At 33.3% G+C, this 27,344-nt stretch overlaps 4 protein-coding genes across 20 annotated transcripts in view; 2 read left to right on the top strand and 2 right to left on the bottom strand.

Moving 5' to 3' along the window:
- The window catches only part of Glut1 (Glucose transporter 1), a 29,851-nt gene extending 15,241 nt beyond the window's left edge, over positions 1 to 14,610 (top strand). For 5 of the 17 annotated variants that reach the window (XM_069114625.1, XM_069114452.1, XM_069114544.1 and 2 more), the window contains exons 4-15: positions 515 to 707; positions 997 to 1,107; positions 1,622 to 1,717; positions 2,075 to 2,235; positions 2,421 to 2,780; positions 2,971 to 3,202; positions 3,361 to 3,573; positions 5,097 to 5,321; positions 5,708 to 5,847; positions 7,803 to 7,832; positions 11,362 to 11,459; positions 14,137 to 14,610. In XM_069114625.1, the coding sequence (XP_068970726.1) occupies positions 515 to 707; positions 997 to 1,107; positions 1,622 to 1,717; positions 2,075 to 2,235; positions 2,421 to 2,780; positions 2,971 to 3,202; positions 3,361 to 3,573; positions 5,097 to 5,321; positions 5,708 to 5,847; positions 7,803 to 7,832; positions 11,362 to 11,459; positions 14,137 to 14,240 (1,963 nt within the window). In that variant the 3' untranslated portion in view covers positions 14,241 to 14,610. The other 12 variants (XR_011173390.1, XM_069114706.1, XM_069115609.1 and 9 more) reach the window with 12 other exon arrangements.
- A 4,126-nt stretch (positions 14,611 to 18,736) lies between these two features.
- On the bottom strand, positions 18,737 to 20,398 carry MED27 (mediator complex subunit 27). Its single transcript, XM_069115132.1, has 4 exons — positions 19,726 to 20,398; positions 19,387 to 19,656; positions 18,981 to 19,281; positions 18,737 to 18,894 (listed from the first exon to the last, which is right to left on the bottom strand). Exons 1-4 carry the CDS (start codon positions 19,896 to 19,898, stop codon positions 18,760 to 18,762), a joined length of 879 nt encoding a protein of 292 aa, XP_068971233.1. The 5' UTR covers positions 19,899 to 20,398; the 3' UTR covers positions 18,737 to 18,759.
- Positions 20,399 to 20,492: 94 nt separating this feature from the next.
- On the top strand, positions 20,493 to 24,587 carry LOC138180847 (protein VAC14 homolog). The gene is made up of 7 exons (XM_069115121.1): positions 20,493 to 21,262; positions 21,338 to 21,719; positions 21,787 to 22,360; positions 22,444 to 23,015; positions 23,095 to 23,213; positions 23,294 to 23,373; positions 23,435 to 24,587. Exons 1-7 carry the CDS (start codon positions 21,159 to 21,161, stop codon positions 23,737 to 23,739), a joined length of 2,136 nt encoding a protein of 711 aa, XP_068971222.1. The 5' UTR covers positions 20,493 to 21,158; the 3' UTR covers positions 23,740 to 24,587.
- IKKepsilon (I-kappaB kinase epsilon) lies at positions 23,970 to 27,021 on the bottom strand. Its single transcript, XM_069115107.1, has 4 exons — positions 26,208 to 27,021; positions 24,935 to 26,108; positions 24,640 to 24,841; positions 23,970 to 24,535 (listed from the first exon to the last, which is right to left on the bottom strand). Exons 1-4 carry the CDS (start codon positions 26,629 to 26,631, stop codon positions 24,098 to 24,100), a joined length of 2,238 nt encoding a protein of 745 aa, XP_068971208.1. The 5' UTR covers positions 26,632 to 27,021; the 3' UTR covers positions 23,970 to 24,097.
- Between the last annotated feature and the right edge of the window lie 323 nt (positions 27,022 to 27,344).

Here is a 27,344-nt window from a genome sequence, read left to right as displayed (position 1 = left end):
TCGTATATACATAAACAGAATATGATATATTAAATACATATATATATGTGTCTGTATATCTCTGTTTACACGCTACTCGTATACCCCCAACGTTTCCTTAGCTGCCGAGCTACCGCTGGCTCGCTGAGATTTAAAGCACGAGAGAAGAACATGGTGTACGTGATTACACCACGATAGAAATAGTATCTTGTCTTTTTCCCCAATCATAATCAAAATCACATTATCTCCTCGCGTATACGTAGATTAAAAGGAAAGAAATAGAAAAGTAAAAAAGAAAAAAAATAGTAAAGAAATAGAAGTAAAAAAGAGAGAAAGAGCGAACACACCCCGGTACAGTAAGCGTACGCTATTGAAGGCTCGGCAGTTTCCGCGCGGAGGTAGTTGGACTTCTTGTTTAGGGGACTAGGCATAGTTAGCCTTGATCGTGTCTAGTGTGTCAATGTGCTCGACAATGTCGATTTATTTTCCCGGGCGAGCCAGCGAGATTCACGTGAGGGTATGTGTGTGTGGGCAGTCTGCAGAAACAGGTCAGCGTTATGAGTATGAACTTGAGTGCCAAGCTGGACGAGCTGCAGCGGGGTGACCGCCAGCTGGAGACCACCGTCGCCCTCTGCGAGATCCGCACGCAGCTGCAGGAACTCACCAAGAGCGTAGAGTCTTGCCAGAGCGAGGTCAGCGAGGTCAAACGGGACATGGTCGCGATCAAGGTACTGTTGGTCTCTACGTTCAACGAGATATCGCTTACCAATTAGTAATCGAACACGACGAATGTCGATCGACTTTTCTATCCTAGTTATTGAAGAAAAACAGAGAAAAAGATATAGCGAGAAAGAAGAATTTGTCAGTTGTTTCGTTGTACATACACGTATACGTCATACTTCCTTTAGAAAAAAATGTCTTCTCTTAAAAAAGGATATTTTGTCCTAAATCGTTCTAATGTACGGGCGTGTTAAGATACGCAGATTTCTAAATCGTATTTCCTAATGTGTTACGCAGCACGAACTAGATACGGTACAGCAGGTGAAAGAAGAAATAGAGGAATTACGAGAATACGTGGATCGACTAGAAGAACATTCTCATCGACGGAAACTTAGGCTTTTGGAGCAGGTGACGCTTGATCTCTGACGATCAAAAAAGATTCTTATTTCTTGGTCGTGCAATTTTATGTTTCGTACAAAAAGAAACTTGCTACCGCTTTTGATGGCTGTTTATTTCTACCGATCGATTTGCATCGTTATTATCGTTATATCGATTATATTTGGTTACTTGCGTGATGTACATATTGTGTTATGATTATTCTGTTTGATTTTTCTTTTATGCGTCTGTTTGTACCTATGCACGATAACTATCTGTTGTAGCGTATGATTTTATATAGCAGAGCGACAAATTATTATTTAATAAACAATTATGACCGTTGTTCGGCGCAGTTTTATTTCACCTCTCATTATTATTTCTACCCTACTCGCTTGTTATATGATTTTCGTTTCAGCTAGAATGCCCGTTCATCGATTATTTTATTTGAAGTAGTTTGTACCGTTAGATTGGACTTTCAATCGAAAAGAAAAGAAAAATAATTTCCATAGAAATCTTCGAAATTTAATACTTTATTCGATGCTTTCAGGGGCTAACACTTTTCCTGTCGTATGCAATACTGGCAGCAGTTTTAGGAATGTTGCAGTTTGGATACAACACTGGAGTTATTAATGCGCCGGAAGTGGTATGTTCTTCCTTTTTCTAGTTTTCATTTACTGTATTTATATTATATTCCAGTTATAAATAGGATCGATTTAAATATATTCGTTCCTCATTCTTAAATACTTAACACGTTCACTATCAACGCCACGCACACGTATAGACAGTTTAAAAGACAAATGTCAAACAATTATTGCTTATTGCTAAAAGTATATTTTGCCATTGCGCTTACACATTGTACAAAAATACAAGAGACAAAGTACGATGTGTTATAGACTTCTTGTTCCAATTCAATATGGTAGAAAACGTGTTAACGAACACAGAGGAAAAGAACTTAACGTTCCTAATGTAATTAAAATAAAATGTGATTTATTCGTTTCAGAATATTGAAAATTTTATGAAAGACGTGTACAAGGATAGGTATGGGGAGGATATTTCAGACGATTCCGTGAAGAAATTATATTCCGTGGCCGTAAGCATATTTGCGATTGGTGGTATGCTAGGTGGTTTTAGCGGAGGGATAATTGCCAACAGATTTGGCAGGTTTGTACTATTACTGTAGCAATTTCGTTTACGTGTAATTTCGCTAGGGCTTCCTACGCGCCAGACGTATCGATATTAAAAATCCGCATCGTGCAAACGTGTATCTTGCGATCAGGTAATCGGATGATCCGATCGTTTATTGTATCACTCATCTATATATTTTCTTTCTTTCCATTCGCTGACAGAAAGGGGGGCTTACTGCTAAACAACGTGCTGGGCATCGTGGGGGCGTGCCTGATGGGTTGTACAAAGATTGCTCACTCGTACGAAATGTTATTCTTTGGACGGTTCATCATCGGTGTCAATTGTGGCTTAAACACCTCGCTGGTTCCCATGTACATATCGGAGATAGCACCACTGAACCTGAGAGGCGGCCTAGGCACGGTGAACCAGCTCGCTGTTACGGTGGGCCTCCTGGTCTCCCAGGTGCTGGGCATCGAGCAAATCCTTGGAACAAACGAGGGTTGGCCTGTTCTCTTAGGACTAGCTATCTGCCCTGCCATTCTACAGTTATTGCTGCTTCCAGTTTGTCCCGAATCTCCAAGGTAGAGACCATCGATCGTATAGATAAAGAAAAATCTTCCCAAAACTATCGCTATGGCTTTTAGTAGATACTAGACGATAGAGTTTTGTAATATGTACCTACTTAAGTGGTTTGTACAAGACGATCTCTGTTCCCTGCTTTTCTTTCCTCGCCGACGATTACAGCTTCTCTCTTTTGATCCTCTGCTCTAGATATTTGCTCATTACCAAACAGTGGGAGGAAGAAGCCCGTAAAGCTTTGAGAAGGTTGAGAGCCAGTAACCAAGTAGAAGAGGATATCGAGGAAATGAGAGCCGAAGAACGAGCTCAACAAGCTGAGTCTAGAATATCGATGACAGAGCTCATATGTAGCCCGACTTTGAGAGCGCCTCTCGTTATAGGTGTGGTCATGCAACTTTCCCAACAGCTTTCAGGCATTAACGCTGTAAGTATCGTCGTCTATAAATGTCATATACGTTACTGTCTCCATGAGCGAAGTTTCGAATTCAACCGATGAACTTGCGCTGCGTTTCTCTTCCACAACACGGTCCATTCACGAAAGTGGATGTAATAGCGCATGAAATTGCCCTCTGTGTGTTTCAGGTGTTTTACTATTCGACAAATTTGTTCACTAGTTCTGGTTTGACAGAGGAGAGTGCCAAGTTTGCAACCATTGGCATAGGTGCCATTATGGTTCTAATGACGTTAGGATCCATCCCGCTTATGGATAGGACAGGAAGGCGTACATTGCACTTATACGGTCTTGGTGGCATGTTTATCTTTTCAATATTCATCACAATTTCTTTTCTCATAAAGGTAAGTTCAAATTTTAGGACATCTCCGCTTTAATTATGCTACGTACTGTAATATCGATGTTAATTAAGTAAATGTTACGTCTTTCACCACAGAGTATCTATTCCTTGATAGATCACGCGTATTGTCGTGTAAATCAATAATGATAATACATAGTACATTTGCGATTAAATTATTCGAGCGACAAGGGTCGAGTAGGAAATACTAATCGGCTTTCGCTAAAAGCTAAAGAGAAATAAATATGCCATTGACAAAAGTTATTTCGTCGAACGTAGAAAGTTGATGAAAATCAAGATCTCTTAGAACGTTAATTACGCCACAGAGAACGTGGATTGTATATAGCTGTCTCTCTTTGTGCTTTGTCACTTCATGCACCTTGGCGAAAGGTGTATCTAACACTTTGTTCACAGCTGGAGTGCAGCACTGCATCGACAGTGAGAATTATCACCACTTTACGTATATAAATATGCATTCGAGATACTCATTTTTATTTCTCCCGACCATTCATGTAATTTGTAAGGTCTATCCTAAATCCTGCATGTTATTTTTTAATTTGCGTTATAGAAATTACTAATATTCTGTGTATCGACACATAACGAATCCATTCTTGATAAAATGATAAGATTATTATTAATTTCCAATTACATAAATACAAACGTATTTGAAAAAACAACGAAAATCTTTAAAAAATATGTCGATGTGTCGAATACCTAGGATGCATGCGTTTTATTTTATTTGCTTAGGCTTAAGTAACTGTGCTTCTTACAAATCCTGTCCCGCTCCTTACCCCATCCCCTCCCTTTTTCACTAACGGCCTCTTTCGTGACTGCCTGGAGGAGACATTTACTCCCTTTATTATTAGTCTATATTTCGGCTCAAACCTGTCACCTTCTTGCGCATAATTAAATCAACGATAATAACGTTAATATACCAAACACGGCTATACAATTAATTACGACGATGAGATTAAATTTCATTTCTCTGTACGCTAAACGTGTGTAGCACTTTTGCTTCTTTCGCAACGCTATTCCGATGTGTATTACAATTCGTGTAAAGCAAACAGTGTAAGTCATACGCAGAAGCTACAAGAGTTCATCAGACTTTAACGTCGATCAACGACCTAATACGATAACGGTAGATATATGTCTATATATATACGTGTATGTATACTTATTCGAGCGTAAACGTTGTATGTCTGGCGCGTATTTATTCTCATACATTTAGGTTCTCCGAGGTCTATAAGCTACGTGTCCTGGTTACTCCTTAGGTATATAAAAATGGCCAGTCATATCGCTTGAACGCTTGAAACAGAAAGATGTTACTGTACATAATAACAGAGCACGTTATACGCATTGTCGCAATCGCATTATCGCCTTAAACACAGGGTTGAGCTGCACTATTTGCATGCAGGTTTATTACATTTCAGTTCTATTCGTTGAGTTTCGTAGGTCTTACGATTTTTGTTCTTCTGAGAGAGACTCCTCCGGCTGCTCAGGAAAGAAGAACACGATTCTACTGCCTGATAGGAGTTTTTCGGTTATGTGCAGGAAATGATTGACTGGATGTCTTATCTGTCGGTCGTGTCGACGCTCAGTTTCGTGGTATTCTTTGCTGTCGGGCCTGGCTCCATCCCGTGGATGATCACAGCTGAACTATTCTCGCAAGGTCCTAGACCTGCGGCCATGTCTATCGCGGTTCTTGTCAATTGGATGGCTAATTTTTTGGTTGGCATCGGTTTTCCAAGTATGAAGGTAAGATATTCTTTAAATTTAAAAAAAACGTCCAATTCGAGACAAATAAATTCTACGGGATTTCGTGTTTTCGAGTGTTTTAACTTTAATCCAACGGTGGTCGAAACGTTAAATATTTTATTTTTATATGAATAAAGGGAAGGACCAAATTAAAAGATTTTCTACATCTGTGCGATAACTATATTTATTGTACGTAAGAAATAAAATGTTTCGTTATAGTTTATCAGGATAATAACACGTAAATGTTACTTTGTTAGAAACGCCGTTCGAGGATTAAGGTACTCGTAATCGAAACATAGACAAAAGACAGTGTTTCAAGCAGAAAGAAACAGTTCAAGCAAAAGTTTGTTAGTTTCACGTTAGCTCTTTGTTTTAATGTGTTACAGACTAGCCTTGAAAACTACACGTTCCTACCATTCAGTGCATTCCTAGCCATCTTCTGGATCTTCACATACAAGAAGGTACCTGAGACCAAGAATAAAACGTTCGAAGAAATTCTAGCTTTATTCAGGCATGGTAATGACAGGTACGCAATAAATAAGCCACTTAATACCATTCCTAATACGTATAGCAAATCATTAGATAGATAATCTTCAGTTCTCAAGCCCTTTTTATTTCGCTGATTTCCATCGATCTCTTTCTTATTATACGTATACGTATCGTTCTATACGTACGATGGTTCTATCAGAAGACAGCTTGTTCATTTTTGTTCGCTCCCCGCTTTTCATTTGTTGTCACGGAGCGTGAAGAAATATCCAACTAACGGAAGACTTTGTATTCACGTTTTATAACATGTGTCGATCCGTTAACGATAAACGCGAAAAGAATTATTACCTTTCCTCCCGGAAAAGAACGATCGTATCCTGTCGATGCATGATATACTGTTATCATATCCGTCCACACGTCCGCCCGTCTGTAATTTACGACGAATCATCAAGCGTATACGTAACACGTGAATTCTTAATTGTTATTCGAATCAAATGGAAAGTGTAGAAAATGAAAGGAAAATCCGAATCTATTCTTGCGAATAAAAACCGGAAGGCTAGAAAGTGCACGACTTCGACTCGATTCGGCAATCGATATGATATTTATACGTTCATCGTGCGAAGATTAATAACGATTAAAAACGATTAATCGAATAGAGAGTATAACAATCACGAAACATCCGTTTGATGAGGGGGGAAAAAAAAAGGAAAATACGAGTGCAGCAATTATCTTGGAATAAATCGAATCACGCATATAATATTGCACAGTAATACGCTATATCGAACACTTAATAATCTGTAAGAGCTTCTTTTAATCAACAATTACGCAGTACTATCGACTTCATTATTATTATTGTGTTGTCGTTATTGTTACTATTATGTTATTATTATATCGAACATACAACAACACAATTTCTCTAGTACTACTTTCTATACATTGTGTAGATGAGACATGACGTTTTACAAATGCGTTACCCTATAGTAAAACAGGGACGTACTATCAATTTGGTAGGATACTAATGTCACACTACACGTCCATGCGTGTATCGCTGCCTAATCGAGGCTATAATACGGATTCAACTGTGATAAAAGTTCGTTCGATTTTCTCGAGGAAAATAGATTTCGAAATCAGTATATCAGTTGACTCGTACACGTACTAGTACGCTCGTTAATTGTATCTCCGGAGTAAGAGTAAAACTAAATAATACTTTCGCGAAGATTGCGATTAGAATCGTGAACAGCGTTAACGTTTATAGGTTTCGAGATTAAATACCTAAAAGCTCATTATTGGGAACAGAGATTTGAAATTCGATCGCATACAAGACGAGATTTTAACTTCGTATCGTAACGTAGGAAATTATTCAGCAACAAATAATCGAGATTATAATATGTGTATAATATCATGAAAACGTTCATGGTGATTGTCGCATGATTGTATAGTAACAATTTATTGTTCATACCGTATCATAGTAGTATTTGCCAATAAAATTTTCGGCATTGACGTTACACCGAACAAAGTCTTTCTTGTAATATACAGAAGGTACAACATTGTTTTCGTAGATTCACGTGTTCTATGTTTAATAAGTAATAGTTTCGTTCGACTATAAATACCATCTATCTAATGATTTCTTTTTTGTTGTTGTCGCATACGCGATTAAAATAAACGAACCAAATTAATTGTCGAAGCTACGATCGTTTGTTTTACCTTCAACCTTGTGATTTATTTGAAGTTTCCGTAATTATTATAGATATTCATTTGTAAGACGTGCTCAGCTTGAAGCTTTATAGTCTTATCGTTACGTATTCCCCAAGGCCAAATGGATATTATTATATTTATTTGTTTAGCATATTGTACATGTATTATTTCAATAAATCGTTATTTAATGGTTCTGATAAATTCTTTAAGTTCTGAAACTTCCGTACTCTGTTTTGTTTTATACGATGACGAATTATGTTCTACATATCGTAATTGTGCTTTCTATGTTATTTGGAGCAGGAGCAGCTTGCGGGACAGCAGACTTTATGGGTGAGTCACGCAAAACATTCCCTGTTACTGTGGTGGCTTTATTACGATATACCATATGAATTTCTAAAGATTATTTAAATGCATGACAAACAATTATCAAAGACACCACTAGTCGTCTTTAAAAGAAAGGATTATTTTTTAGCGATCATTCATCCATTTTCTCCTCTTCTTTTTTTTTTTCTTTTTTTACTTTTTCATTTCCGCCAAGCCATTCGAATCTATACGCATAAATATTTCTCTATATATTACTATTTGCTCTAACATTTCTATTTATACGAAGGTGAAACTTTGATGTGTGTCGAATTCGATCTGAATTTATCGTTCGATCATTGCTTCTGCAAGCGAAAAATAATCCTGTCCCTGCCTATTTTAAGTGACTACCATTAACTTCGGTCTAACAGCCTGGCATGTTGAAACATCTTTACTTACTATCAGCTCATGTGAGTTTCCATCTCATGCGCTACCTAAGTCAGGCTAATTAATCGTAATAAAGGAGAGAACATAGATTGCATGAATAACTCGTTTACGACAAATTGTAATTTTTCGTTTTTCTTTTGCGAAGATACATTTCACAGTTTCTAATAGTTCTTCAGGGCTATTATGTGATTAATACAAAAAAAAAAGAAAAAAGAAGAATGCTTTTAGCGATCTTGCGAGAATATAAAAAGAAAAAGAGAAAAGAAAGTACAATTCCTAACGATTCGCTGGTAAGGTTTGCTATAACATAACAGCCCCGACCATTTGATTCCCTCCTGGAGCCTTGTATTTTACAGCATGCTCCTTTTTAGTCTACCAATACCCGATAAATGTTCGACGACAGATCAGTCTTGGAATAATTTTCATGTCGATAGTTGGCACGAGTTTATGGCGCTGTACTGTGCGATTGCATGTTAGTGCTTATATTACTGTTTGGCGTACAAATTCATTTCTGAGTTGTATACAAAGTGATATAGATATATTTTACTTCGATAGGCAAACGCAGCAAGAGCCGCTTTGCATATTATTCTATCATCGTTCACGCAAAACGAAAAAAAAAGAAAATTTTTTTTGAAGTAATAAGTAACAATGAAAATGAATAAAAGGAAAGAAAAGGGAAATGTTAACGCGAAGCGTGAAAGCAATTTTGCGTTCAAGTTCCCTTATCTGATCAGTGCAGCTCTTGATAAACTCGCAAGCTACGCAATTATTCTTTTTCTTCTTCTTCTCTTTTTTTTTTTTTTACTTTTATTCCATTTGTTTCTCTATTATGAATTACGCTAACACAAGGTTTTGCCGAAACATTCGATGAATCGTTAACAGCTTCTATATATATATATACATATACATATGAATGAACTCTAATCGATAGTCGGTCTATGGTTGCTTATGATTTAGTGGAATTTTATTAAATTTGTTCGTTTATAACAACCGTACGCTAGTTGATAAACGACATAGAAATAGTATAAAAAGCCATTTTCTTCTTGTCTTTTATGATCGAATGAGTGCTACTTATCAATTTATTATTGTGTATGTTTGACTTTTACTGTGCCAGTAAACGCATTTATGTCATCGATATTTTGTATCTATATTTATATACTGCTCAGGTAAATTATGGTAAATGGCAGAAGGCATAACACGAAGAAATTTCGATTTATCAATACTATTGTTCACCATGTTTTTCAGTCGTAACGAATATACAGTTTGGACTGTTATGCATTGGAAAGTTTTGAACAACAAACTGTATATCTAGCTCGTTAATAAAATGATATCGATGATTCTTCTTAAGAAAAAACCAGTCTCTAACGATTGAAGCGAGACTGGTTTTAACGACGCTAGGAATCACTTGTCCTCAAAGCTCAAAATACATATGGAGAACAGACTCTTTCTTTTTTTTTCTTCTCGCTTCTTTGAAATATCTCTGCCGGAAAATTCTATATTCTTTTAATCATTCGCACGACAAAAATAGATAGCACGACTTAAGTCTGACGAAGTAGAACGGGCTACTTCGTATCGAACTGGTCGGACGACAGTCGATGAGGCTGTTGTTGCGTGCCGCGTGTGATAACTCGATACGAGTGTACTTCGAAATTGCGAGGGTGCTTGGGTATTTGGGAATCTTGAACGAACCCCCTTTTTTTCATTCTTCCAACGTAAGATGCGTAATGCGTATTGTATGTCTTTTTTTTTTTTTTTTTTTTTTAATAAATAGCTTCCTTGTACGTACGGTGCGAAACTAGGATTTCTCTCTCAAAATCGAACACAAAAACGATTCGAGGCTCGTTGGCCATGTAACATTATTATATTGCAGGGAAGAGGAGCTCGCCACTAACTCTAGCAAGGAGACCGTCCTATCTGACGCCACCACTGCCAACCATACCCATGCTACTGACAAACCATAAAAATATAAAAAAAAAAAACTGATAATTGAGAACGATTTTAATCGAATAATCGAAGGTCACTATAGATTCTCGTAACCGGTCAATCTAATGGAATAATTGTTATCGGCAACGATTTAGCATACTCGTAGCACACAAACTGCTATAAGATATCATTGTATCACTGACTTACACACACATTTAAGACTAAAAAGAAAACTTTTTGGAACACTCGTTACTAGCATATATTATATTAATGAACGAATATTTCGGCATCACCGATAAAATCGTATACATATACATATACATATATATATATATATACATATATTCTATGTTGTAAAATAAATCTGTTTGTTTATTTAATTACCGGTTTCAGTTCTCTTCCACTCGTACATACGACCTCGACGTGGAATTTTTTTTTATCGTTGGTCAAACTTTTTGACCTAATTTTCGTTTACCTTGCAGGGAAAATCAATTAAGAATATTCGTCACGCTGAAGAGATCGAAATGTCTCATGCAGCGTGCGTTTTTTTTGTCTTTCGTTTCTCGATGATTAGCAAACGATCCCGCGGACACCCGTTCCATTCGATTCGAGAGTAAATAATAGTATCGAAGTTGGATAATTATGCAGTCGATAAGTACATGTGTTTGAAGTCTACTACACAGGCCAGTGAACCACTGTAATCCTACAAGGCTAGAAACTGTGAAATGAATTATCATTTCTTGAGACGAGAAAGAAAACACGAACGTACGCGCAGTTCGGAACTAGATAAACGAACGAGAATAGGCAAAATTAAAGTTCGACTAATGGTAACTTTGCAAGTGTATTATTGTATAGCGTGCCACAGAACAAAAATGAAATACATAATGAATTATCGTAATAGTAAATAATAAGCGGAATTACGTCATAAACCTTGAAATTTTCAAATTCAAATCCAGGTCAATTAGGATAAAATAAACTAAAACAAAAAAAAAAAAAAAAAACGGATATGTAACTTACGTTGACGAGTTGTTGATAAGACGCGATGTACTGTTTTCTCGTAATTCTACGACGTCGGTGCATGTTGAATCGATGCCCTTGACGAAGATCTGGAATGTAATAAGAGAAGGAAAGATTCAATAGACATGTATGAAGAAGCGGAAACTTGGACAAGTCGCGTGATGTTTTGCAGGAGCATGCTAAACTGTGTGAATGCATTAGAGGGACACATACCGCCAGCAGAGAGTGCAGCCCTGATGGTGGCCGAGGAGAAGCCACACCCTGATTCATGTAAGGCTTAAAAACCTGACCAAGATCGTCCACAATCATCTGTCACCAATATAGTCATTTCCGTCTTTATACGACAAACAATTCTTTCAATTTCCTTTTCGATAATCGACAGATACGAATCGCGATAGAAATATGATATTACGTATTTCATTATAAAATTTATTATAAGATAAAACTATGTCCAATCCAAGTTATTTTATGTTTTTTCGAAGAATTGTTTGTTACTTGTCGCTTATTCCATCTACCTGTCATTGTGCATGTCATAATGCCATCTATGTATGTTGGTAAATTTTGTTTATTTGTAGTTTCATTGTGATACATTCGTTTTAAATTTATTTGCGACTATTATTTTTCTGCTTTCAGTATGATTCAAAAGTGCAGAGGAATCAAAGTGCTGATTATATGAAATCAAAATTACATTGCTGCTTCGCTACTACAAGACATACAAGTGGTCCTAGCAGAGAACAATATCACACTACCTATATTTTCGTGTTGACAATAGCAATTTAGAGGAGTACAATCGAGTATAATTCCGTTGTAAATGAGACAACAAGCTATTTTAATCACAATCAACCACCGATCACAGATGTATTATACATATTTAAGACGTTAGACGTCGAAAATTTAACAACATCGGTATCTTTTGTAAATGCTCATTCCTCAACTGTTCGTTTCTAATTATTCACCTTTTATTATTCTATGGTAAGGAATTTTCACTAGAAATTTACGATCTCATAAATCAGAGCAACTGTGTCTCGTAAATTATTTGAAATGCAATTTATTATTACACGATGTTCTTTTCTTCTTAGGGGAAAAAAAAGATCGTTACTATCTCGAAATTTTAATTGTCTCAAGTTCATTTTCACTTTACGTAACTAAATACTTGCATTTCATCGGTCATAGTTCTATTTTAGCTTTTCATTACTCACACTGCTTCAGCCAAACACTCACACCATTACACTCGATTAAAAGTTGAATATAGTTGAATATACTTTCATTTGCATATAGAGCTTATATTCCTGACCTCACCACATATGTGAATATAAATGATAGGTGTTGTAAATATTAAGGAATATTGTGAATAGAAGTAGACACGTACTTACTTTATCGTAATCCTTTTTTTTTTATCATAGTTCGATAAAACTCTCAGCATTATGAGCTCTATGATTTATATACATATATATATATATATGTATATATGTCTCTCTTTTGTCATCTGTGTGCAGTATGATAATCTGTTGTCCTATTATATATCTGATTCTAGTCAATTCTAAGTATTCCTATGATTCTTATAAATAACATTAGTAGATATATTGGCTTCATTTCCATTCTAAGAGTATACATGCGCTATTGACACTGGCCTTTGTAGTAGTTTAAATGGAGGTAGGCCATTAAGGATTCTTACATTAACACATATGGTCTCCACAGATCGATTTATCGATTTGTAAATGTAAAGGCATAAAAAGAATGAGAAGTCATATGAATGTTAAACTTACAAGATTTTAAAACAAATTATATATATCACATTATCATTATTTTTTATATGAAACTGTAAGACCGACTTTTTCAATACTACCGCAGTTGGAGCATGTGTGGCGTAATGGGCATGTCCGCATGAATGTAATTTACTTCATTTAGATTAAAAAAAAAAAAAAAAAGGAAAAAAGAAAACTCTGAATGGTAAATATTAATCTTCCGTATTTTTATTTCGAAATTTTCTCATCCTTGAGCTTATTTACATGATAAGATGCTAAATGATAATTATATCGTGGAAGTCGCAGTTTGCCTATTGATCATGTAGACAAAAATTTAACTAAAATAAGTAACGTAATACAATCATTAAGTCTTCCAAACGTCATCACTCTGGTAGATACAGATAACGTTTGAATGGAATATTCGTAACATACAAATTAATATTCATGAGCATATCACATAAATATTTGTAACTATAATATTGTGTTTTTCAGGTATTTTTTAACGTACTTGAGGATTAAGAAATAATTGAGTGAAAAATATTAATCATTGAAAATAAAATTATTTTTTAATATTTTTCTAGCGAAGAATTATCTTTATGTCATAAATTTCAGGATGCTGACTACAAACAATCTTTTTAAATCTATAAAAATGATAATACATAATTCAAGTATAAAAAAGTTTTACTTTTCTGAAAAATCTGAATATATTCTTAAATAAAATACAGAAACATGTTTGCCATATTTTAAATACATAAGACGTTACTTCTTATAGACAAACTAATTTTCTACTAATCATTATAGAAAAATATTCAAACATATAATATGTACATAAATATATCAAGGTCACTTTAATCTAAGTATATATTATACAAATACTAAAAAGGATAGCAAGTATTTGCAGTCATAAAAAAAGAACATAGTAATAAAATTTGAATCTCGGTAACAGGATTGCTTCATCTTAATATAAATCAGAAGCATTTAACAAACGATTTAATGCCTGAAAATGCAAACGGCCCGAAGGTACATTGCTAAGAAACAGCTCGATATCCTTTAACAGTTTCTTTCTACAAAGAATCGTAGAGGCTTGCTATTTGTCGTCTATCTAAATTGAAACGGTTTGGTAGATGAATGCCAAGAGTAGAGTAACAAGTATTGCAAACGCGCATGGAAAAAATGTGCATCTGATTAATGTTGGTGAACAGTTGTGTTTGCAGCTGGATCAGAGCGATCTTCCGGCGCACCCGCTCAACCGGAGAGACCACCGCCCCCGCTTCCCCCGCCACGCTTTCCGAACAGCGGTGTCTGACAATGGGAAACAGCTCCTCTTAATATTGGTAATCTAGTGATCATGAACGCGTCAATCCCACTGCCGCTACTGCTCACCACCAACAGTCTCACATTGGAGAATCAACTATACGAAATCATCACGGAGAGGAGCAAGGCCTGCGCGGCTTTCTTGCGGAACAGTTTACGTCGAGCAGTGAACGCGACCACTATCAGTTGGAGTGTCGCGGAGAATTTCGAGAGTAACGTATCGTGCAATCATGCCTGATTCAATGGACGAAGAGGTTGAAAATGTGGATCACCTGTTGATTGTATTCGAATATCGAATAAAATGAAGTCGATCGCAAACGTTTAAGCGAGAAGCTCAAACGACCGATTTAGTTCGGTCTCGAGTATGCTCGCACGTGAGGTAACCTCTAAGAATGAATATATCTAGATACAAGATCGAAACGTTCTTGATTTCGCGGGATTTGCCAATTGCAATTTACCGAACAAGATAGAACAATAGTAAGTGCAAATAGGTGGTCGAGACATCGAAAAGACTCGACGATGATTTAGGGATTTTTCGATACGATTTTGGTAGGCGAATCAACCGCAGCGTTCGATATGAGACGTAAGAATCTTTCCCACGTGAAACGTAGGGAAAAAATAGACGAAGGACGAAGTAATGAAGATCCTCGAAAAAGAACCTAATAAAATGTTGCGAAAGTGATTGTGCCTAGACATACGTTTGAAAGATAGAAAATGAAAAGAAAAGAAAATAGAAAACGCGTAAGTTGAATCGTGATCACTAAAAAGCATTTGAACTTCGTGCGACATCGAAGAATATAGAACATATAATTGCTAGATGCGACGAATCGTTTAACGAAACCCCAGAGGAAAAGAAGGTGTATATCTATATATATACTTCACTTTTATATCGTTAATTTCATAGGTTTTATTGGAATTATATGTCATTTTGTATCACTGTCGTCTTTATAAGTCATTGCACTGTAATATGGTTATGTGTTACGTGTTTGTTGATAAATTAAATTCGATAAATTTTACGGCTGAAGTTAGGAACAAATTTCGGACCTGGAATCGACCAAATTATTATTCAGTCAGCAGTAAACCAAAACACGGACTCGGTCTATCACTTTAACAGTCGCAGTGTTTAAAGACATTAACTAAGATAATGTTGTATGTCGTTATACGGTGCCTCATAAAAACAACATTTATAAGTCGATCAATCATTTTATCTTATAAAAGTACGAGGATATAGTGGTACAAACGAACGGGTGTTGGTTATTGCGATAGTAAGTTTTGAATTATGCGCATGCGCAGTTTTATTTCGATAGTCAGTTTTAAAACTAAATAGATAACACCGACACAAACCTTTTTACGAGTTAAGATTAGTATTAATATGAAGTGAAAAATGAATTACGAATTAAGCTTTGACTAACAAATGTCAAATTATTATGGAATGTCAAACCCTTTCGTTTGGACTAGAAAATATTCTATAAAACCTCGTACATTTAGAGGCATGCCTTTTCTTACTACCTTTTGTCGTTAATATTTTACACCAAAATGCACTTCATTTGATGTCATACAAATTCTTTGGGAAAAACTTCCCCTATATGTATATAGATGTATATACTGTATACTTCTATGGTACTTACCATGTCGTTGCATAAGATGTATGATAATCCTATACTATTCGATATAGTATATTTAATTCCCTATTCAAAATAGCGTTACACGAAAATTAATTACATCGTTCGAGCGATATATCTATTCGATGCCGATACACACAAACGTTTCAACCGATCGCTTTAATCGAACTGAGATGAACATTGACCGGATGCACTGTATACTGTTTCAAGCGCCATCTTTTTGTTGGAGAACAAACAACACTTAAAATTTCATTCACTCAAAGATTATATTGGACATTAGATATATCCTATACAATAACATAAAATGATATGATTTTTACAGAGAAATTAAAGCATTATTTTAAACTGTTACAGCTTTTTATTTATTTTCATGATTATACGTAACATCGATTGGAAAGTGTAAACAGGTCGGATTACTTTTAGTTTTTACACACAAATTAGGTTCAGAGATAGAGTAATAAGCACCAAAGAATACACTGACACCATCGGTAAATTCTCTTTCGCGCTAGCTTATAAATAAATTAAACAATCTCTCAAATCGGTTTGCTATTTAAATATCGCGTTATAATCGCGATACAGTACCTAGAATAGAATGAAAAATGAATAAATAAATAAATAACATCGTGTGCAGTAAATCGTATGCTATAATTTAATGAAAAAAAAAACAAAATAAAGGGAAAACTTTTAATTATAAGCTGTCCAAATCATACAGAATCAGTGAGAAAGGCAATAAAGCTATTGAACTGAAAATATGCTAAAGTAGATTTCCTTGCATTAGAGTATTATCAGAATTCCATTATTGATTATGGATACTTAGGCTAGAGATATACAAACATATATACATAGCTACTAGTTTATAGTAGCACATTGTAACGGGCTAATGATAACGATTGCAAACTTCGTTAATATCATACATGTATGTTGAACAAAAATGAACTGTACGTTTCCCACTCGTGTTATGGATGTACGATAATCGTGGACCGAGTGCTGGTAGCATATCCATTTTTTAAAATCATTACAAGCTTAAAGACGATAATTATACATAACTGTAGTTGCAATTACTTCAACTCAAACTAACTATGCATCTGAATGATGAGATCGATGAGTCGAATTCAGAAAAAACTCTGTATTGTGTTAGAAAAATTATTTTAAGACAAACAAAGGATTTACTTTTCACGTCTTAAAATTTGTTAAACTATATGTAAATTAGTAAGAGAAATTATCTGAGATTATTAGATGTGGATTAACTACGTTTATAAAATTTTTATCTCTCATGATTTTTTTTGTTATCCTGTTGAGAAAAGGCATGCTGTGATATATATTCATTAAACATTTCGAAGCAAACACAAAATTATCTACATCTAAAAAGATACAAAAGATAATCTATGAACGATTTTTCTACTTTCGCCACAATGAAAATTATAATTAATGTCATTAGATAAATATAACAATGAGATGCAGTTATGCCATATATATACATATGAATTTTGCAAAACACGAGACATTTCTCTTGTTTTCGAAGGTCTAAAGTCTAAAGTAATTTGTAGGTGTTCAAAGTGCTTTCAAAAAAAGAACAAAAAAATACACTTCCTCGTATCAGAAAATTAATTTCACTATAATTCATCCACACGTAACGATATAATAAATAACTGGTTTCTAAAACTGTAATATTATGAATATGCATATAAATATATATATATATACATATATATATACATATATATGAACGGCAACCTTTATGCGAGAACCTATCCGTACTCGACATGACTTTGATAACAAAATCAGTTATGATTGCATATATAGTTTTGAGTCAATGATATGATACTAAATTCACCGAGTATTGCAACGTTTATAGAGCCTTAAAGAAAGATAAAAAAAATTGGAACAGTCCAACAAAGTGATCAGACTAACGATTTGTAAAATAAGTTCACTGCCACTTTAACGACTTGTGCTCCATGGAGAGCGCCAATATTCCAAATGTGAATGTGTACAGTTATGTGAAAAGTACTTATAACTTAATTATATTTACATAATATTAATTAGAGTTATGTAAAACTAAATAGCATGTAATAATATTAAGAATGATATACATATGTAGGGTACAGATAAAAGAAAAAACCATCGATTGCAAAACTATTATATTCCTGACAAGAAAAAGATTATGCCTGCTCATTTGTATATTATACGTAAATCTTAACACAGAAAAGTTTCTCTGGTAGAAATTCTACTTATTGACGTGATTCTTCTTTCTAAATATTTATTTCATAAAAAAAGTTATATCTTTTTAGTTTGTTTCATTTTAATTAGAATATATATTCGGTCACAGATATTTGGGAAAGAAGTTAATATTTCATTTAAAAAAGATAAATTTCTCTTCAATGGCCTGCAAACAATTTCTTATCTTCAAATTTGTTAAAATACTACATGTTAATTTTATATTTATGAAACATTATATAGATCTCTTTTTTGAGGAGAAACCATTTCATATTTTCCGGAAAAACATTTTAATTATTTTCAATTCATGCAATGTTATTTTGAGTTTGTATTACTAAAAAAGATACAAACATATAATATTGCAAACATGGTTTTATTTGCAATTGTATATATGCGTAGCAATTGTCTATAATATTTTAATTACATACTTATGATTAATGTATTTAAGCTGAACAGATAAATTTAAGTGGGAAGATCATATACAACATCTTTTAAAATCTACAAATAAAAATATTTACTAAGTAATATCGGTGTTTTTAATTATTTAGTTAGAGAGATGTATATAAAAAAAGCAAATATTCTTTTTTTCGATGTAATTAAATATATTTTATAAAAAAAACAAAAGTATATTATATATAATATCAGTTTTAGAATTTACAATTTTGTTCTGAATACTTATGGTTTACATTCTTGATGATAGGATTCCAATGTTCGAAAATCTCTCCATGTTGGAGGTAAAGCACTGTGTAAATGTAAACCACAACGTTTACATGGATCACTAAATAGATTATTTAAACTATGGAACCAAGTCTGTAAAAATAATAATACGAATTGAATAAGTTAAATTTTATATCTGTTATATTATTCAAATCCTATTATCCTTATTACTTCCTTACCATAAATGATCGGACAGCTAATTCAGGTAATGTAGGGGAATAAAAATGTAACATAGCAGCGTGAGCATTTTCTGTTACTTTTCTAAAAACCTTGTGTCTGGACTCTGTCCATAAATCCATAGTTTCTCCATAACCTTTAACTACTACCCATTCAATCATTAAACCTTTAAACGCTATGACTCCTTTTAAAACATGTCCTAGGGTAACATGTAATACTACATTTGATGCAAATGGTCGAGATACAGATACTGTCATATCATTAAAAAGTCTATCAAATGTGGCTATTAATGAATCAACTTGTCTATAAAGGAAATAAAATATATATCAATAATCATTAATATTAACTCATAAGTTATAATTTAAACTATGCTACTTATAACTATGTCATTGAGACAATTTAACTTACTGTTGAGGAACATTATGATTACTCGTTTGGATTCGACCTCTTTTTACTCTGCTAGTAGTATTATAAGACCTTTTCAGAGAATTTTGGCTAAGTATTGCTTGAGCAACATTGCTATATTCATGAACTTTGTCCGTCCACTTGTAACTATTTACTAATGTACTATACAATGCTTGTCTTTCTTGTGTTGTTTCTTGACTAAGATATGTAGTACTTGCTAAATTAAATGGTCCTGGTGGTGGATTTAAACTGCTTACAGCTTGTTCAACATCTCTAAATACAAAAAAAGAATGTTTAGTACAATATGGTTTTATGATAAGTGCATTGTTAGAAATTTAATACCTTAGGTTGACATTGACTATTGTTAAAAGTTCTTGTAATTCAAGCAAATATTTATTTTCTTTATTTTCTTCCCCATGATCAGCACGTAGTCCATTTCCTAAAGAGTCAAAGACTTGGCCAACACTTGAGCGTAATACCTTAATTGCTGTCAGTGCAGTCTGTAGCTGTTCCATTTTTATCGTTATTAATATCTGTTAATATACATCATATGCTAGTATTTCTAATAGAGCAGTCTTTCACGTTTCTTCTTTCAATGTACATATAAAATTGAAAAAAATATGTAAAGAGCATAAAGCCTTCTCCCGTTATTAAACCATCTTCCAATAACAACAATAGTAGATTCGTAAAATAATTAACCTCTCAGAACATTACACCATGAACAAGATACCTCATAGATCTAACACTCAACTATTCGTTATGATCATGGTCATGGAAGTAATAGAAGAATGTGAAATAACGGGAGGGCCAAAAGACATAGGATAAACGCTAAACAAGACTAGACCACTGAGCTTGTTGAATGACTAAACTAAACTACTTTTCATAATTTTTCACCATTTATTTGAAGTACGTACATATACAATATTTCATTTGATACAGAAAAATATTTATGTATATTATATAACATCTATTACACATTAGTTAAATACAAAATAATAATAATATAATCATAATAATCATATATGTAAGACAAAAGTCTCTATTATCACTATCATGGCGCCACTTTTTCCTTCCATCCCCACTACTACTCGGTCCGTCATGAATCGTGTACGCGACTGCACTAAAAAAAGAGAAAAAGAGGCAGAGACAACTCGAGCTATCTTTATACAATGATATTACACAACGAATTCTAACTTTTCGATTACAGCGCCCTACTGTGGACAAATTGACTAAAACTGTCCGGACATTAAGAGTCTTATCCCACAACAGAAGTTTCCAGACCTGTATATATGACCGTGACCATATCAATCTTTAGAAAATTTCAATTATCTTCAGATGCAACGTAAATGTTTTAAGATTAAATGATGGGATCGGTATTAAGGTCCTTAAATTTATGGTTTATTCGCGCTTTATAAGAATATTGAAAAATAAATATAGTGTTATGTTTTAAAAAATACTTATAACCTTGAAATTTTGCAAAAAAAAAAACGATCATGAGAAAAATCTATTTTCACCATTATGTGTACCCTTGAAATGGTGTAACTTTGTAAAGATTTTTTATATAACGATAAATAAAGCAGATGTTTAGGTGATCCCATTTATCTGGTCTACTTTGTATATGATATACATACATTTACAGGTATTGTATACGCACACATGCGCTGATAGAGATGATATTAAGTGAAAATTTGACATCGGAATAATACGGACTCAGCTGTCACTTTCTTGAATAATTTTAATGTATAGTTTTGTAATTTAAAACGTGACATTAAGAGATGATGTCCGAAAGAGATTATGCGCCACTTAGTGCTGCTTGTGTACGTTCTCTTAATGATAAACTTTATGAAAAACGAAAAGCAGCTGCTTTAGAAATAGAAAAGTAAGGTTATATTTCTTGTTTACTTATTTATAATATTATTTATTCTTGACATTTATTAATAATATTTTATTCCAGAATGGTAAAAGAATTTGCTGCACACAATAATACCGTTCAAATAAAACGATTATTAAAAGTATTAGGCCAAGATCTTGCTACGTCACAAAATCCGCACACACGAAAAGGTGGTTTAATAGGTCTTGCAGCAATAGCAGTAGGATTGGGAAAAGATACTGGTCAATATATAGAAGATTTAATTCACCCTATCCTAGCTTGTTTCTGTGATTCTGATTTACGTGTAAGATATTATGCTTGTGAAAGCTTATACAATGTAGTGAAAGTAGCAAGAGGTGCTGTATTGCCACAATTTACAGATATTTTTGCAGCACTTAGTAAATTAGCTTGTGACTCAGAACAAAGTGTAAAAAATGCTACTGAGTTACTTGATAGACTAATGAAGGTAATTTAAAATTGTGAAATACATAGCATATATAATATAAAATTATTTATCTTAAACACTATTTCAGGATATTGTAACTGAGAGTGGTCTATTTGATCTAGTTGGATTTATGCCTTTATTACGAGAACGCATTTATACTAAAAATCCATTTGGTAGGCAGTTTGTAATAGCTTGGGTGTCTGTCTTAGATGCTGTCCCCAACATGGATTTTATCATATTTTTGCCTGAAATTCTTGATGGTTTATTTAGAATATTAGAGGATCCAATGCCAGAAATTAAGAAAGTTACAGACACAGTTCTGGGTGAATTTTTAAGAAGTATAAAGGCTAATCCTGGAAGAGTAGATTTTCCAGGAATGATAAATATCTTAATTACACATGCCCAAAGTACAGATGAGTTATTACAATTAACAGCAATTACATGGATTAAGGAATTTGTACAATTATCAGGTCCTCTTATGCTTCCTTATATGTCTGGTATTCTTGTAGCAGTATTACCATGTTTAGCATATGATGGAGATACTAGAAAAAGTATTAAAGAAACTGCAACACAAGTGAATATGAACTTGATGAAATTAATAACTATGAAAAATAAAGAAGTTGTATATAATGCTAGTGAAACTGGTGCTCAAACTCAAAAAGGTAAAATTATATCTTCTTAAAATCTTCTAAAAAGTTCTAAAATACTTAAAGAATAATCATAATAAAAAAACTGATTTTTTCAGATTCTAGTCAAACTTATTCCCTAGCTGAAAGTTTAGATTTATCTAGTGTTGTTGAAGTGTTAACAAAACACTTAATGTATATATCAGTCCAAACAAAAGTTGCTGTTTTAAAATGGATTCATCATTTGTTCATAAACATTCCACATAAAATGTTTAATCATATAGAAAATTTGTTCCCAATTTTAATGAAGTCTTTAAGTGATAATTCAGATGAAGTGGTGCAACAAACATTAGTTGTAATGGCTGAAATAATTAGCTCAAAATCACCTGAAGCAGCAATTCCAGATTCAAATGCAGAAATGCAAAACAAATATTTTACAAAATTTATTGTAAATTTATTAAGAATATTTTCAACAGACAGACATTTATTAGAAGAAAGAGGAGCTTTTATTATTAGAGAATTATGTGTATTATTAAGTGCTGAAGATATTTATAAAACATTAGCAAAAATATTGTTGGAGGAACCAAATTTAAATTTTGCATGTACAATGATACAAACTTTAAACGTTATACTATTAACAAGTTCAGAATTATTTGATTTGCGCAATAAACTTAAAGATTTAGATTCTGTAGTGAGTATACTTCAAATATTATTTATATATTTAAATGTTTTATATATTTATATGTTTTAAACTATATGTATTCTTATAGGAAAGTTGCGAATTGTTCAAATGTTTATATGTATCCTGGTGTCACAATCCTGTTGCAACTGTAGCACTATGCCTTTTATCGCAACATTATGAACATGCATGTAATATTATTCGATCATTGTATCCTTTATTATCGTATTATATCAAACTTTAAAATTAATTTTTTCTAATCTAATATTTCTTAATTAAAAATAAATTAGCGAAAATATAGAAGTAACTGTCGAATTTCTTACTGAAATAGATAAATTGGTACAACTGATCGAGTCTCCAATATTTACTTGTAAGTATATTGAATTATTGTGGTATTTAAATTATATTTACAGAAAAATAATGCATTTTAGATTTGAGATTACAACTTTTAGAAAGGGAAGAAAATGATGCTTTAGTATATGCTCTTTATGGTCTGCTTATGATTCTTCCTCAAAGTGAAGCATATGCAACTTTACAAAGACGTTTAGCAGCAATTCCACCAACAACAAAATCTATACCAAAAACAGTATCGAGGCCAAAATCATTTAAAGATACATTTAATTTCCCTGAATTATTGAAACATTTCCACACTACTCAAGAACAACATAAAGAACAAAAACGTAAACAGCGATTAACAAATTTAACAGAAAGAAATACAAATCAATCAGACATATAAATAACATTTTTATAATATTAAATTTTAAATAATTATAAATAATAGTTTATGTGAAAGTAAACTTATGTATATGTATATATACATAGATGGATACATACTTTTAAACTTTGTTATTGTATGAATTACTTGTCAAAAGAAGTTTACACACTTTTATGATATTTTCTTTTTATTACAAAATTATGATATATTATCAAAATAAATTGTTTTTTCATAATATTTAATATATACAGTTAACTTTACAATTAGTATTTATTGGCTTTGTACATATAAGTACATCAAAACGATAAATAGAATAAATATATTGGTATTTACAGTCTTTTCCTCATTAAAAAAATAATAAAATTTATGAAACATTTTGCTAGAGTGATGTATACTCTGAATCATCTGTATCATCTAGACTATCAAGTTTTGATATACGGTCAAGTTGATCTATAAGTAAATCATTTTTATATAGAATCATTGCAATTCGTTCCTGCATAACACACATGTCCTTCCATTTTTTTGTATTTTCTTGAGCGGGTAAATTAGTTTTTTCAATAGTTCTTAATTTCTCCGGAAATGTATCTATTAAACGTAAGAAATTCTCATAACGTTCCTTGCTTTCATGGGACAAGCGATAAGAATATGTTTCTAATATATGTTCATAATTATCTACATCTTTGTCTAAGATTTGAATTTGTAGGAAAACCGTTTGTGCCATTTTATACCAATCAGCAACACATTCAGATCGGCTTATCATAGATGGTACACAAAATGTTTCAAGAAGATTCTTTATTCTTTGTCCCGTTGATGTAACCTGAAAATAAGTGGAGAAAGATTAAAAATAAATATTGGTTTTCTTTTTATAATGCTCTGCTTTCTTGCTTACATGATATGAAGATATCTATATTGAAAAAATACCTTTATTCGTTCTAGAACATGAAACTGTTCATCATTGTATGTAAGGCCACGAGTAGCTCTGTCTCTTAATAAATGTTGCCAACCATCTCGTAAACGGTCAACTAAAGTTGATGCCTTTTGGCTTGCTTTGTTGGCCCATGGACACCACAATCCACGAATAATATTGTCCCATTCACCACGCAGACTACCTTCCTTCATGTACCTATATTTGAAATAATAAAACCAATTTTATTCAAATGGAATAAATCATTCTTATTAGACAAACCAAGAGAGAATGCTAACAAATATTAATCACCTCTGATGAAGCTGTACTACCGCAGGTGCTAATTCAGTCAAAAGCTCTTTACTTTTCAAATCCAATTCTTTTTTCCAACTCTTCATTTCTAAAGTGGTTTGACTTCCAAGCTTTCTAAAAATTTGCCAAGCAAGATTTTCACTTCTTTCTATTGCTATAACTGTATCTTCTATAGCTTTTGTAAAATCTTTGGAATGTTGACATTTTTCTAATAATCTTGTGAGTTCTGTCGAGACAAGTCCACTGAAAGCTTCGATCGCATCCTGTGACAGTTTACTACACAATACTAGTTTGTCGATTCTTCTTTTGCAAACATAGCCTACAGAACAAGCTACTTTTGCTTGACTAGCATCATTTTCAACAGACACTAAATTTGCAAATACTGGGAATTTAGGTAATTCTGAATCCACAGGCAAATCAACATTATTGTTTTCTTTAGAAAATAACATTAATGGTTTGCTCTCAGATGTATTTGGATAACCTTTTCCAGGAGTACATTCTTCAACAATATTTGTTAAAAATGTATCTCCAAAAAGAATTATCTGAGCATGAGGTGCAATGTCAGTTTGATCTTGTATATGTACTTGAAGCGCTGTCAACTTTTCTTCAAGATGCAGGAAGACTTTTATGAGACTTCCTTTATGCATGTTAAATATGTGTATACGTTTTCTGCAAAGAGTATCAGTTACTTCTGAAAAGAATCGTTCAAAACTCCACATTTTTTGGGGATCAACTTCTAGTAAACCAGCTAATAATGGTGTTACAATTTTTTTTAAACCAATACTCAGCTGACAATTTTGTGGTAATTCTCTACTCCATTCGATAGGTCCACTTTCAGAAGTTTGTACACCAGATATAACACCAGATGCTTTTTTTGTAATAATATAAAACATTGTTTCTTTATTCCTACGACCACCAAACGGTCTAAATGGTAAATTTCCTGTAGCTACATGATACAATGTCACACCTATAGACCACAAGTCTACAGTTGCTCCAAAGGTTTTGCCAACAGGTTTACGTAAGACTGCACGTTCATATATATCTGGATGTAAATATTCCTCCGTACCATACAAAGATACAAATTGCTGATCTTCTTGCAATTCTCTGGCAGCACCAAAATCAGTAAGTTTATAAATCGTACTACCATCATCAGCAATGAATTTCATTATATTACCTATAAGAATAGTAATGATTTATGACTTTATTAAACAGATAGATATATCATATTTTTCAAACTTATATGTCTATATTTTTATATTATATAATTTCCTACCTGGTTTTAAATCTCTATGTACTAAATTATTATCGCGTAAATGTTTCATTCCAGCAGTTAAATGTTCCAAGACTAATAAAAATTCGCTCTCTGCTAGACCATAAGTATTTTCTGGATCGTCTAAGATGTTGAAGAGACTGCCTCCAGTACAAAGCTCCATAACAATTACCGTACCACGTCCATCTTGCTCTTCTTCAATTGCTAACAGTTGAACGATATTTTCATGATTTACTTTTTTAAGGACTTCAAATTCTCGCATCTGTACATCATGTGGCCGCATATGACTGAGCTGATTGAACGTTTTAACCGCGACGGGTTCCCCGTTGTTTTTATTTACACCTTGAAAAACTGCACCAGTTGCACCTTTCCCAAGAACGCTAGTTGTACACCATACAAAATTTGTCGATCCACGTAAAAAAGACATTTTTAAACTTTTCGGAGCCTATACAAAATTTGTGAGTTTGGAAATTTGACAAGCAGTTTAACCTATTTTATGATTGACAAATTTTAAAACTACAATTCTCCCGTACGTATTTATATATATTATACATCTGTAAACTTTCTACTTTTCAGGATTATTCTTAATCGTTTCATAACACGTTACATGAAAATTTATGCGAATGATTAATAATGCACTCTTGTCAGTGACCACCAACTTTCGAATAAAGTACGTATGTATCGGTACAATTGTACAACTTGTTATTCAGTGTGTACAGGAGCGTAACAGTACTTCGAGATCCTCGGCCTTTCATGCAGTGACAGATAGTAATGAATAATAATTCTTATTAAAAGTATATAATGTTTAGCAAGATCTATATTATGTTATCAATCAAATTCATATAACAGTAAAAGTGCATAAAAATTAATGACACAAAAAATTAAATGGTTTCGTGTATTATATCGCGTGACATAAATAATGTATGTATACAAAGATGGAAAGAAGACTCATAAAACGTTACATGGGTAAAGGAGCTATTGCTGTCTATCGTCCGCTGTCATGCGACTCACGCGTTGCTACATTGTTTTATTTGTATGTGGTGGCACTTTCGGCCAATACGCGTGTTTAACTCTACGGTCTGTCAAAAACAACCAATCAGATCAATATTCTTTCCAGAAAACCTCTTTTCATCTCTGTTA

Source organism: Bombus flavifrons, chromosome 1, assembly GCF_040668555.2.
Source record: "Bombus flavifrons isolate JBK064 chromosome 1, iyBomFlav1_principal, whole genome shotgun sequence".
Lineage (NCBI taxonomy): Eukaryota > Metazoa > Arthropoda > Insecta > Hymenoptera > Apidae > Bombus > Bombus flavifrons.
Note: the sequence above shows the minus strand (reverse complement) of the source record. Positions and strands in the feature narration are given on the sequence as shown.